This window comes from Saccopteryx bilineata, chromosome 3, assembly GCF_036850765.1.
Source record: "Saccopteryx bilineata isolate mSacBil1 chromosome 3, mSacBil1_pri_phased_curated, whole genome shotgun sequence".
Lineage (NCBI taxonomy): Eukaryota > Metazoa > Chordata > Mammalia > Chiroptera > Emballonuridae > Saccopteryx > Saccopteryx bilineata.
In genome coordinates, this window is record NC_089492.1 from 306,068,221 (window position 1) to 306,081,162 (window position 12,942).

The window sequence follows — 12,942 nt, forward strand, 5'->3', positions numbered from 1 at the left end:
TGCCTCCTCCTTACCCACCCCAACCAGTACTTGATTTTGTATAAAAGAAGGTCTAGAACGGTACGAGGGCCTACATGATTTGGGATCGTGCCCTGTGTAGCTAGCTGGCTAATTAATAAATTCCTCAAAAATTCACTTGGACTTGGTTATGTAACTCGCAGATTTAATTGCAGCACTTTACAACCCCTTGCTCAAGACAGCAACCTTGGGCTCAAGCTCAATGACCTTGCTGGGGTCCCCAAACTTTTTACACAGGGAGCCAGTTCACTGTCCCTCAGACCCTTGGAGGGCCACCACATACATGTTCCTCTCACTGACCACCAATGAAAGAGGTGCCCCTTCCGAAATTGCGGCGGGGCTTTAGTTTGGGGATGCCTGCCTTAGGGCTTCTAACCTGTGTCCTCAGCATTCCAGATGGAAGCTCTGTCCACTGCACCCAACCACTGGTCAGGCTAAACTCATTTCAGAGACACTCAATCACTAGCAGTGGGGTCCGTGCGGGACATGGCCCTTCCCCCTCGCAAACACCACATGAAGTATGGCGAGCAGCCATAAGGAGTAGAAAATACAACCTGGTCCCCAGAAGTTCCCAGGAAGTGTTCTGAGGAAAAGTAAGACTTTCCCATATATAAACCAGAACTTTTCCTGCTACTCTTAGTATTGCCTTGTCCTCCCACAGATGTACAGTGGAGAAGGGAGGGAGCTGTTTGGGTGTGGTTCTTGTTTTCCCTAGGGCCTCCAGCAGGCTTCCCCAGTAACTAAGTAATAACTGGTTACATCTTTCAACTCTGCCTACTGGTGGTGTTTCTGGATTACCCAATTACCAGGTTGACATCCCCGGCCTGGAATTCCTACATTACACTAGCAATGGGAACTGGGACCACCACGTTTGACTAAAAGACAGCAGGATTTCATTTATACACTGTGGCCCTGGCTGGTTGGCTCAGTTGAGAGCGTCAGCCTGGTGTGCAGGAGTCTCGGGTTTGATTCCCGGCCAGGGCACAAAGGAGAAGCGCCCATCTGCTTCTCCACGCCTCCCCCTTTCCTTCCTCTCTATCTCTCTCTTCCCCTCCCGCTGCCAAGGCTCCATTGGAGCAAAGTTGGCCAGGACACTGAGAATGGCTCCATGGCTTCTGCCTCAGGCGCTAGAATGGCTCTGGTTGCAACAGAGCAGTGCCCCAGATGGGCAGAGCAAGCCCCCTGGTGGGCATGGCAGGTGGATGCCGGTCTGGCGCATGCGGGAGTCTGTCTGACTGCCTCGCCATTTCCAACTTCAGAAATATACAAAAAAAATTTTTTTATACACTGAAAATGGGTCACCTTGCCAGAGGGATGGATATTAAATAAAATGGAGATTATGTTAGCAAAGAAGAAAGTGTGATTGTGGGTCAGGAAATAAGAAAAAGAGTCCAGTGCTACATATTAAAAGCTGAGAGCAAGTGTTGGCAAATATTCTACGAAAAGGAACAGATATATATTTTTGGCTTTGAGGACCAAAAGTCTTGGTCCAAAGGACTCAGTTCTGACTTTGCAGCGAGAAAGTGGCAACCAAAAGTGACCAATGGGTGCAGCTCTCCACTGCTTACCCTGGGCTCTACCACCTTCTCTGAGGTTTATAGCAAAGCTATATGTCCCTCCACCCCAATAAGGGCATATTTGAACCAGAAAGTATGTACAAGAATTCTTACAGCAGCATTATTCATGAGAAAGCAAAGTACAAACAACACAAGTTTAATTAACAGTTGGATAAACTGCCCTGTACTCAAGCGGTGGAAGGCTATGGATTCCGTTCCGTCCCAAACGCAGAGGTTGAAACCTCATCCCAACCACCACCCTGGGGTCCAGGGCCTCCAAAGCTTCAGCCTCACGACACTCTCTGGACCACAGACACTGACCACACACCCTTATTATTCCCACAGCGGGACCAGCCACTCTCATGTAAGGACCATCCTGACGAGAGAAACCAGAAGAATGCAAGAGAGGGACTGCAATGTCTGTGATCTTACACTCAAGCCAGTGATCTCTGCGTTTCGGACTGAAGGAGGAAGGGCTGACTAGAAAGTTTGAAAACTAACAAACCACAGCTGTGGTTCTTGTTATCAGTTCCCTTAAATAAACATGCAGCACAAACAAGAACAGACTATATGAATAGTCAAGGACAAACGGTTCAAAACTCTTGTCACATGCCTTCCCTCCTGGAAACACAAAAGTCACGTAGATGCCAATAAATCCTCGATCAAGTTGTCTGGGTGTCTATTATCCTCCGTTTGCGACTAATTCCTGCTACACTGTGACCCTTAAATCCCAAATTTGACCCTGATATCGCCATCATCTTAAATGCTTCCACCCGTTACATACAGAGTGACCGGCAAAGACCATGACAGTCGGGACAGGGTAGCTGCTGTCTACGGACTTTTAGTCGCTATATGATCCCAAAGCTAATCAAACCAAATACAGGCAGTCAGCTGCATCCTCCGAAATACCTGCGAGTTCCTTCCACACGACTCCTCCCACCCTCATCCTTCCAGGGTCCACACTGCGCCACTTCCACCCTGAGATACCAGGTACCCTGGTAGAAACAAACCTTTCATGAAAAAACTTTTCAGAAAACAAAAGGACAACTGCTCACTGGCCTGGTTTTCTGCAGCCCGCGTCAAGTCTAACCTTTACACTTCCGCAAATTAATCCAGGTCCTGGGAATGTCCCCCAAATTGATCGTCAGGCTACGGCGACCGACGAGGATCTGAAGCGCTGGAAGAAACGCGGGCGATTTCCCTCGCTCCGCTGGGAGGCGGTGTGTCCCCGCCCGCTCGCTCGGCGAAGGTGCATTGGGGGCCGCCATGTTGGGAGGCCTGACGCGTAAGTAGTAAAGCAGCCCTGTCGGAGCCTGTAACCTGAGGCGGTTGGAACGTCGGAAGACCCTCAAATTATTTCGTTTCACGGCACTTTGCTTTTGCGGAATACGAGTGTATTTTGAGAGACTGAAGTTTCCGGAGGCAAAGTACCCCGAGAGCTGAAGGCGCTCGGTAAAAATGCCATATGGCCATAGTATTTTTAAAGTTAGTATTAAAAAACGATTTAAAATTTTTTTTTTCTAGCCTGACCAGGCGGTGGGGCAGCGGATAGAGCTTTGTACTGGGATGTGAGGACCCAGGTTCGAGACCCCGAACTCGCCAGCTTGAGCGCGGGCTCATCTGGTTTGAGCAAAGCTCACCAGCTTGGACATACTGTCACTGGCTCGAGCAAGGGGCTACTCGGTCTGCTGTAGCCCCCCGGTCAGGGCACATATGAGAAAGCAATCAATGAACAACTAAGGTGTCGCAACGAAAAACTGATAATTGATGTTTCTCATCTCTCTGAGTTCCTGTCTGTCCCTGTCTATCCCTCTCTCTCTGTCCGTGTAAAAAAAAAATTTTATTTTTATAAATGTCCAGGAGTTCAAGTGTTAGTAAAACAGCAATGAACTCCTACAGAGAAAGGGTCATACATCCTGTCAAGGCACACAAACGGGGAACTGCTAGTGGAGTTATTGGTGCACTAACTGGTTTTTAATAACAGAAAAAGATTTGGGGAAGTGGGTGCCCTGAGGCGGCCATCGCCAACGGGGAGAAAGAGCAGCAGCATGAGCTGAAGTCGCTGTGTCCGGGCCTCGCTTTGAAAGTGAGACCAGCCTGACCTGTGGTGGCGCAGTGGATAAAGCATTGACCTGGAAATGCTGAGGTCGCCGGTTCGAAACCCTGGGCTTGCCTGGTCAAGGCACATATGGGAGTTGATGCTTTCAGCTCCTCCCCCCTTCTCTCTCTCTCTCTCTCTCTCTCTCTCTCCTCTCTAAAATGAATAAATAAAATTAAAAAAAAAAAAAAAAGAAAGTGAGACCAGCCTGACCTGTGGTGGCACAGTGGATAAAGCGTCCACCTGGAACGCTGAGGTTGCTGGTTCGAAACCCTGGGCTTGCCCAGTCAAGGCACATAGGGGAGTTGATGCTTCCTGCTCTTCCCCCTCCTCTCTCTCCCCTGTTCTCTAAAACGAATAAATAAAATCTTAAAAAAAAAGAAAGTGAGACCAGCCACGTTTTGGGGCCAGTGAAAAAGGCCCAACCAGAGCTGAGAATCCAAAAATATCATGGTCTATTTCTTTTTTTTTTTTTTTTTACTTTTTTTTATTTATTCATTTTAGAGAGGAGAGAGAGAGACAGAGAGAGAGAGGAGAGAGAGACAGGGGGGAGGAGCTGGAAGCATCAACTCCCATATGTGCCTTGACCAGGCAAGCCCAGGGTTTCAAACTGGTGACCTCAGCATTTCCAGGTCTACGCTTTATCCACTGCGCCACCACAGGTCAGGCGGTCTATTTCTTTTTAACAAGGTCCCATGATAAGCTAATGGGGTACCGTCCTTTCAACAAAAGATGCTGGGATAATTGTGAATCTAGTGGCAGAGAAATAAACTAAGACCCTAACTCCAGCCATAAACAAGAATTCAGTAAAATAGATTCAGATCTAAGTATAAGAGGTTCAAGTATAAAACTTATCAAAATAAATGGGAGAAATATTCAGGAACAGGTTACAAAAGCAAAGCATGAGAACTTGGAGCTTAGGCTTTATGAGGGTGTCAGAAGTCCACATGCTCCAGACAGAGCGATCCTGTGTAGCCCACATTAATGCATACTTTTTTTGTGTGTTTATATTATTTTAGAGAAAGAGACAGAGAGAGTTAGGAGACACAGAAACATCAATCTGTTTCAGTATGTGCCCTGACTGAGGATAGAACCAGCAACAGTTGCACTTTGGAAAAATGCTCTAAGCCAGGGGTTCCCAACCTTTTTTGGGCCACGAACCGGTTTAATGTCAGAAAATATTTTCACGGACCGTCCTTTAGGGTGGGAAAGATGAATGTATCACGTGACCAAGACAAGCGTCAAGAGTGAGTCTTAGATGTAACAGAGGGAATCTGGTCATTTTTTAAAAATAAAACATTGTTTAGACTTAAATATAAATAAAACGGAAATAATATAAGTTATTTATTCTTTCTCTGCCAACTGGTACCAAATTGGCCACAGACCCGTATGTTCCGTGGCCCGGTGGTTGGGGACCACTGCTCTAACCAACCAAGAGCCATACCTTTTTTTAATGCATAACTTTTAGATAACTCAAGTTAATATCCTACTAGTTCACCCACAATTGTATTATACCCACTTAATATTACATATATACATAAAGACATTGTAATATGGAAATATTTATGAGAAGGTAAAATTAGATAACTTTTTTCCATTATTTTCTTTTAATTAGCAAGAGAGACAGAGGGAGATAATTGTGTCATTTTAGTTGTTCATTGATTGCTTTCTCATACGAACTTGTCGAGTGGGGGAGCCTCCAGTGGAGCCAGTGAATTCTTGCACATGCCAGCGACCTATGGGCAGAAGCCAGCGACCATGGGATAATGTTAATGATGCTGTGGACTCAAGCCAGCAACACTGCGCTCAAGCTGGTGAGCCTGCACACTAGCCAGATGAGCCCAAGCACAAGCCAGTGACCTCGGGGTTTTAAGCTGGGACTTCAGCTCAATCCACTGAGCCACCACCTATCTGGCGATCATTTTTTTTCTCTTAGTTCTATTGATTTAATTCACATATATTAAAACTATTCTTTAAATTTTTTCATATTTATGTGAAAATCACTACATACTACTATAAAGAATTCCCATATACCTTCATTAAACTTCTGATGTGAACATTTTATACCACCATGGTACATTTGTCAAATTGAGAAATTCATGTTGTTATAATCTGCAACTAAATCACAGATTTTACTCTGATTTCACAACTTTTTCCACTGTTGTCCTTTTTCTGTTGCAGTATGTACCTACAATACAATTTTTTTTTTTACATTTATTTTTTACACATCATGTTTCCTTGATTTTCTCTATTCTGTAACCATTTTTCTTTTTCTCATTTATGTTGTCAATTAATTTAAGACATACTCATGAGGTATTTTGTATATCAATCCATCTTTTGGGTTGTACTAAGTTTGTCACATTAAAGAGTGGAAATGCATTTTGGAAAAGTCACTTGGAATTGAAGTCTTTATCACAATTAACTAGGGGTAGAAAATATAAAAACGTCTCACAGCTAATCTCCTGGAAAAGGTAATATTTGCCAGGTTTCTACACTGAAAATAGCAAGAATGATTCTGATGAAAACAACCATGGTACAGGGCCCACATCAAAAGATTTCAACAATTATATGTACTACCAGTATTGATAGTACTTGTAAAACCATAAACGTACATATAAATGGAGAATAGAGATCCCACAAAAAGACCTGCACAAATCATATACACTCTGTTGTTTGTGAAAGGTAATAAGGCTTCAATGGTGGAAAAACTACTTTGCAACAAATGATGCTGGAACACTTAGAGGACCATTGGCATGTGTGACTCACTGACTGAATGAATGAATAAATACATGGAATCTCAACACACTCATCAAAGAAGTTTTTATCTGATAAAAGACTAGTATCTACATCATAGGATTCCTAAAAGTCCACAATCCTAAAAAACATGAAAAGATCTTGAGAAGACATTTCCAAAGATAAGGAGATGGCAAATGAGCATATCAAAGGTGGTCAAAATCATTTGTTATTGGAAAATTACAATTTATCACAGTGATGTAGTTGATGCAAGTACCCAGCTATTAGAATTCCTGGAATTTTTATTATGTCAGGTGATATCCTAACACCTGAGTCAGAGGCCATGGAGCAATCCACAGAGCACAGGGCCAACTCGCTCAACTTTTAATCAATGAGAGTATCTTTCCACATTTGAGTATGTACAAATGAAGTCCTTTCTGACAAATTGATGATATTACATGATGTGTATCTTTAAAAAAAATAGATAGAAACACACACAGGAAGACAGACAGGGACAGACATGAAGGGACAGAAATGAAAAGCATCAACTCATTGTTGTGGCACTTTAATTGATATTTGATTGTTTTATCATACATGCCTTGACTTGGGGGCTCCGGCTGACCTAGTGACCCAATGCTCAAAGCCAGTGACCTTGGGTTTAAGTTAGAGACCTTGAGATCATGTGTATTATCCCACGCTCAAGCTGGGTTGGGGCTTTAATCCAATGACCACGAGGTCATGTCTATGATTCCATGCTCAAACCAGTGACTTCGTAGTCAGCTGGTGATCCTGAACTCATGCTGGCAACCTAGGGTATTTGCACCTGGGTCCTCAGCATCCCAGCTCAACACTTTATCTACTCCACCAACACCACCTGGTCAAGCCATAAGGCTATCTTCTTAAAGCCTTCACCACAATGCCTGACCTGTGAGGTGTAGTAGTGTTGACCTGGAATGTTGAGGTACTGCTTTGAAATACCAGGTGTGCCTGATCAAGGAACATATGAGAAACAACTTCTAGAAGTTGCTGCTTCTTGCTCCACTGCTACCCTGCTCTGATCTCCTGTTCAAATCAATAAATATTGTTTAAAAATAAGGCTTTACAATAATCACTGCATCTGTATAGCTTCTCTGTGTGTTTGCATACATATACTGTACGTACAATACTCTTCATGGAGAAGCCTTTCCTTCTTGCTGCTTATTCACTGTTTCACTAGGACTCAACTTACTGATACACACTGAGAGGACTCTTCTTGGCAAAACCTTTCCCACATACACGGCATACATAGAACTTTTTATCCCATATGAGTCCTTTGATGTAAAATCAGTTTGGTCTTCACACGGAAGTCTTTTCCACAGTCACTACATACAAACGGCTTCTCTCCCGTATGAATCCTTTCATGTACAGTCAGGTGGCTCTTCACTCGAAAGCCTTTCCCACATTCACTGCATACATACGGCTTCTCCCCGGTGTGAGTCCTTTGATGTCTAATAAGTTTGCACTTCTCTGGAAAGCCTTTCCCACATTCACTGCAGACATACGGCTTCTCTCCCGTATGAATCCTTTGATGTACATTCAGTTGGCTCTTCACTCGAAAGGTTTTCCCACATTCACTGCATACATACGGCTTCTCTCCCGTGTGAGTCCTTTGATGTACAGTTAGTTGGCTCTTCACTGGAAAGCCTTTCCCACATTCACTGCATACGTATGGTTTTTCTCCTGTGTGAGTTCTCTGATGTACAATCAGACTACTCTTCACAGTAAAGCCTTTCCCACATTCATTGCATATACACGGTTTCTCTGTAGAATGAGTTGGCTGATGTACAGTGAGCGCTCTCTTGGTGCTGAAGCCTTTCCCACATACACCACATACATAGGGCTTCTCTCCTGTATGAGTCCGTTGATGCACAAGTAGCTTGCTCTTTGCTGGAAAGCCTTTCCCACACTCACTGCATATGTATGGTTTCTCTCCTGTGTGAGTTTGTTGATGGACAATCAGGCTACTCCTCACAGTAAAGCCTTTGCCACATTCAGTGCATACACACAGTTTCTCCGAAGAATGACTTCGCTGATGTATATTGAGAGTTCCTTTCATCCTGAAGCCTTTCCCACACACACTACATACATAGGGTTTCTCTCCTAAATGAGTCCGCTGATGCATCAGCAGCTTTCTCTTCACTGAGAAGCCTTTTTTACATTCACTGCAAATATACGGTTTCTCTCCTGAATGAGTTTCCTGATGAATAATGAGGCTGTACCTCATTGAAAAGCCTTTTCCACATTCACTGCATCTATACAATTTCTCTCCTGTATGAGTTCGATGATGAGCAATAAGACGACTCTTCTCGATGAAGCCTTTCCCACATTCACTGCATTTGTAAGGTTTCTCTCCTGTATGAGTTTTCTGATGTTTATGGAGATTAGACTTTGTAGAAAAGGTCTTCTCACATAGACTGCATCCATGAGGTTTCTCTCCTGTATGAGTTCGATGATGAGCAATAAGAAGACTCTTCCTGAGGAAGCCTTTTCCACATTCACTGCATTTATATGGTTTCTCTCCTGTATGAGTTTTCTGATGTTTATTTAGATTAGATTTTGAAGAGGTCTTCCCACATAGACTGCATCCATGGGGTTTCTCTCCTGTATGAGTTCGCTGATGATAAATGAGCTGATACCTATAAATGAAAGCTTTGCCACATTCCATACATATGTAAGGTTTCTTTCCAACATGAACATTTTGATGTATATTCAACTGTCCTTTATTGAGAAAGGTTTCAACAAAATTATTGCATTCATACTGATTCAGTCCTGTAGGAATTATCTGATGTTCAGTAAAACTGGACTGTCCGGTGAAGGCATTCTCACACAGACTGAATCCGCATGGTTTCCCTCCAATATAAATTCTCTGATAATCAGTGAGCTGAGCCATATTGATGAAGGCATTATCACATTCAGTGCTCGTGTGGGCTTTCTCAACATTGTGAGTTCTCTGTTGGGGAATGACCTGGGACTTGTTTTTGATGGATTTGGTACTGGGATGCAACTTAATTTCAGTGTAGAATAGTTCATGGTTACCATGAAGAATGGACGTCCCATCTCCATTCAAGTGAACAGAGTTCTTTAATTTAAAACTTCTGGTTTGGTTTTCAAAACTTGATTTTGATTTTAAGGGTTTTTCGCATATCTCCAACATTTCACATTTCTTCCTCAATAGGAAACAGCTTTCACTCTGATTTACAATATTTGCAAACATATCATGTTCACAGCATTCTTCCCCACTTTTATCAATGCTTGGAGCTTGAAAGTGACTCTGCAGAGGCTCATTAACTTCCCCAAGTTCTAGGAAAGAAAACAACAGTGAATCATTCTGTAGCCTTTCATAATCTTAGTTTGGAATAAAACTCTTTACCAAATGCCTCTGGGTAAAGTAACTATTTAGTGATAAAGCTTTAGTGTTATTCAAATAAGAAATATATTTATGGACTCGACCAGAGTTCTAGACACTGAGCCTGTATAACACTTGTAGTTTCCTATGTGATAAAAGCATATTTTGTTTTAAAGAAAAAAAACATTTTTCTTCTTTACTTTCTCTATTTTTCCTGAGAGAGAAGAAGTGATAATGAGGCAGACTTCCACATGTGTCCTGATGAGGATCCACCTGGCAACCACATCTAGGGCAGATAAAAAGTACCAAGCTATTTTTAGCACTTGAAGTGAACACAACCCAACCAAGTCATCCTCAGTGCCAGGTACCATGCTGGAACACATCAAGCCATTGGCTGTAGGAGGGAAAGAGGGAGAGAAAGGGGAGAGAAGCAGATGTTTCCTTCTTCTGTGTGCTCTGACTAGGAACCAAACCTGGGACATGTATATGCTGGGCCAACGCTCTATCTACTGAGCCACCAGCCAGGGCCAACAAGAACTCTTTCAATAACTACTGAGTTTATGCTGGTAAAGTGACTTATCACAGGATTCCTACATAGTGTCTGGATGCAGTTGGGAAAAATAAATGCCTTCCTAAAGCTCTTCTCTTGCTAGGAAAATTTGCTCACCCCATGTCTTTGCAAGTTCTTCAACCAGCCTTGCGATCCTAAAAAATCAAACAGCCAACCAACCATCAGCAGCCGCATGGACTCCAAGGCTAAACACAGCGCCAACCTGGGTGCAACCAGAATACAGAGTATGCTAGTCTGATAAGAACAAATGGGATTGCAAGACACAGAATATCTAGACACTTGTCTTTGTAATGGGCTAAATGAAGACAAGGTGGACGTTATCCATGGTGGGAGAGATGAAGATGAGACATTGGAAATCTGTGGACAACCTTGCATTTCAACCCCAAACATTAACACAAAACTGCTAAAAAATGCCTTCAGGTGAAGTAAATATTTAGTGACAATTGTATGTGTTGCAGAATAAAAAATGTATTTGGGCCCTGGCCGGTTGGCTCAGTGGTAGAGCTTCGGCCTGGCATGCAGGAGTCCCAATTTGATTCCTGGCCAGGGCACACAGGAGAAGCGCCCATCTGCTTCTCCACCCATCCCCCTCTCCTTCCTCTCTGTCTCTCTCTTCCCCTCCTAAGCCAAGGCTCCACTGGAGCAATGTTGGCCCGGGCACTGGGGATAGCTCTGTGGCCCCTCCCTCAGGCGCTAGAATGGCTCTGGTTGCAGCAGAGCATCGACCCCTGGTGGGCATGCCTAGTGGATACCGGTCTGGCGTGTGCCAGAGTCTGTCTGACTGCTTCCCCGTTTCCAGCTTCAGAAAACTTATAAAAAAATTAAAAGAAATGTCTTTGGTCTTTGTCCAGTTGTTGACACCGAGTTTGTAAAACTCTCATAATCTACTAAGTGAGAGTATCTTTCATTTGACATAAAAGAACTCTTTCAAAAGACAGAGTTTATGCTAATGAGGAGACAAAGCACAGGGTTCCTACATGGCCTCAGGATGCAGTTAGTTATCAGAAGGAGCAATTGAGTGAAAGGTTTACTTTCAGACCCACCAACTGTCCTCTTGGAAAGAAGCGATGGCTTAGAGTTTAAAGCTCTATAAAAATGATTATTCATATCCAATCAGTTTCTAGGTTAGGGAACACATTCATGTGCCTGCTCTATGGTTCACCTCAGTTCCATGGGCAGACAGGTGCCTATATTTAGGAATTTTTCAGACCTTGTCCTATATACCAATTCACCTGTCTCTTTTATAATAAATGAGTAAAAATTAGTATTTCTCTGAGTTCTGTAACCTGCTCTAGCAAATTAACTGAATCCAAGGAAGGACTCATGAGAACCTCCAATTTTAGCCAGTTGGTCAGAAGCGCACATTACAATCTGGACATAAAAACTGACATCAGAAGTAGAGGAAGTCTTGTGGAACTGAACTCTTACCTTGTAAGTTCTGACACTAGTTCTAGGCAGATAGTGTCATAATTTAATTAATTTATAAGATACCCACTTTAGTAACTCTAGGGGTAGAAACCTAAAGCAAAGAAATAAAGGCCTGATAATAGTCTGTGAAAGATAGTAAAGAAGCATGGAGACCTAAGTGGTACAGAATGTCAGAAAATACGGGCCAGCGCAAAAGTAGGTTTTCAATTGTTCATATGAGAAACAATAGAATAAATAACAATATAAGAACAACCTCTGTGTACGAGCCAAATGGCTCAATGGTAGAGCAACAGCCTGGAGTGTGGATGACCTGGGTCTGATTTTGTCAGGGTACACAGCAGAAATGCCCGTCTGCCTCTTCACCCCTCCCCCTCTCTCTTCATTCTCTCTCATCCCCTCCTGTAGCCATGGTTTGATTGGAATGTGTTGGTCCCCAGAGCTGAGGATGGCTCTATGGCCTCTATTCAGGAGCTAAAGTAGCTCAATTGACGAGCAACATTGCAGTGGCCCCAGATAATGGACAGAGCAACACAGGGGGCATGAATCCAGGTCGGGGACATGTGGGAGTCTGTCTCTTTGCCTCCCCACCTCTCAGTTAATAATAAAAAATGAAAAAAATTACGTGACTTGAGCCACTGGGTAGGTCAAATGCCTATTAGTAAAATGAGGAAAATCCCTGAAGTCCAGAATAAGTAAAACCTGCAGTTCATTGTGAAACAAAGTTTAAGATTATTATTGCACAGCCAAGTACAAAGAAACCAAGGGTGGCCGTGGCCGGTTGGCTCAATGGTAGAGCATCGGCCTGGCGTGTGTAAGTCCTGAGTTCGATTCCCAGCCAGGGCACACAGGAGAGGTGCCCATATGCTTCTCCACCCCTCCCCCTCTCCTTCCTCTGTCTCTCTCTTCCCCTCCTGCAGCGAGGCTCCACTGGAGCAAAACATGGCCCGGGCTCTGGGGATGGCTCCTTGGCCTCTGCCCCAGGCGCTGGAGTGGCTTTGGTTGCGGCACAGCGACGCCCGGGAGGGACAGAGCATCGCCCCCTGGTGGGCAGAGCATTGCCCCTGGTGGGCGTGCCGGGTGGATCCCGGTCAGGCGCATGCGTGAGTCTGTCTGACTGTCTCTCCCCATTTCCAGCTTCAGAAAAACACACACA

At 43.8% G+C, this 12,942-nt stretch overlaps 2 protein-coding genes across 2 annotated transcripts in view; both read right to left on the reverse strand.

The window, feature by feature from the left end:
• Positions 1–12,942, reverse strand: part of LOC136332026 (zinc finger protein 615-like) — a 47,958-nt gene that overhangs the window by 26,824 nt on the left and 8,192 nt on the right. The gene's annotated exons all lie outside the window — the stretch shown is intronic.
• LOC136332049 (zinc finger protein 615-like) overlaps positions 5,738–12,942 on the reverse strand; it is a 64,781-nt gene continuing 57,576 nt past the window's right edge. The window contains 2 exon segments of the mRNA XM_066271303.1: positions 5,738–8,982; positions 9,148–9,213. Coding sequence (XP_066127400.1) covers positions 7,700–8,982; positions 9,148–9,213 — 1,349 coding nt within the window. The 3' untranslated portion in view covers positions 5,738–7,699.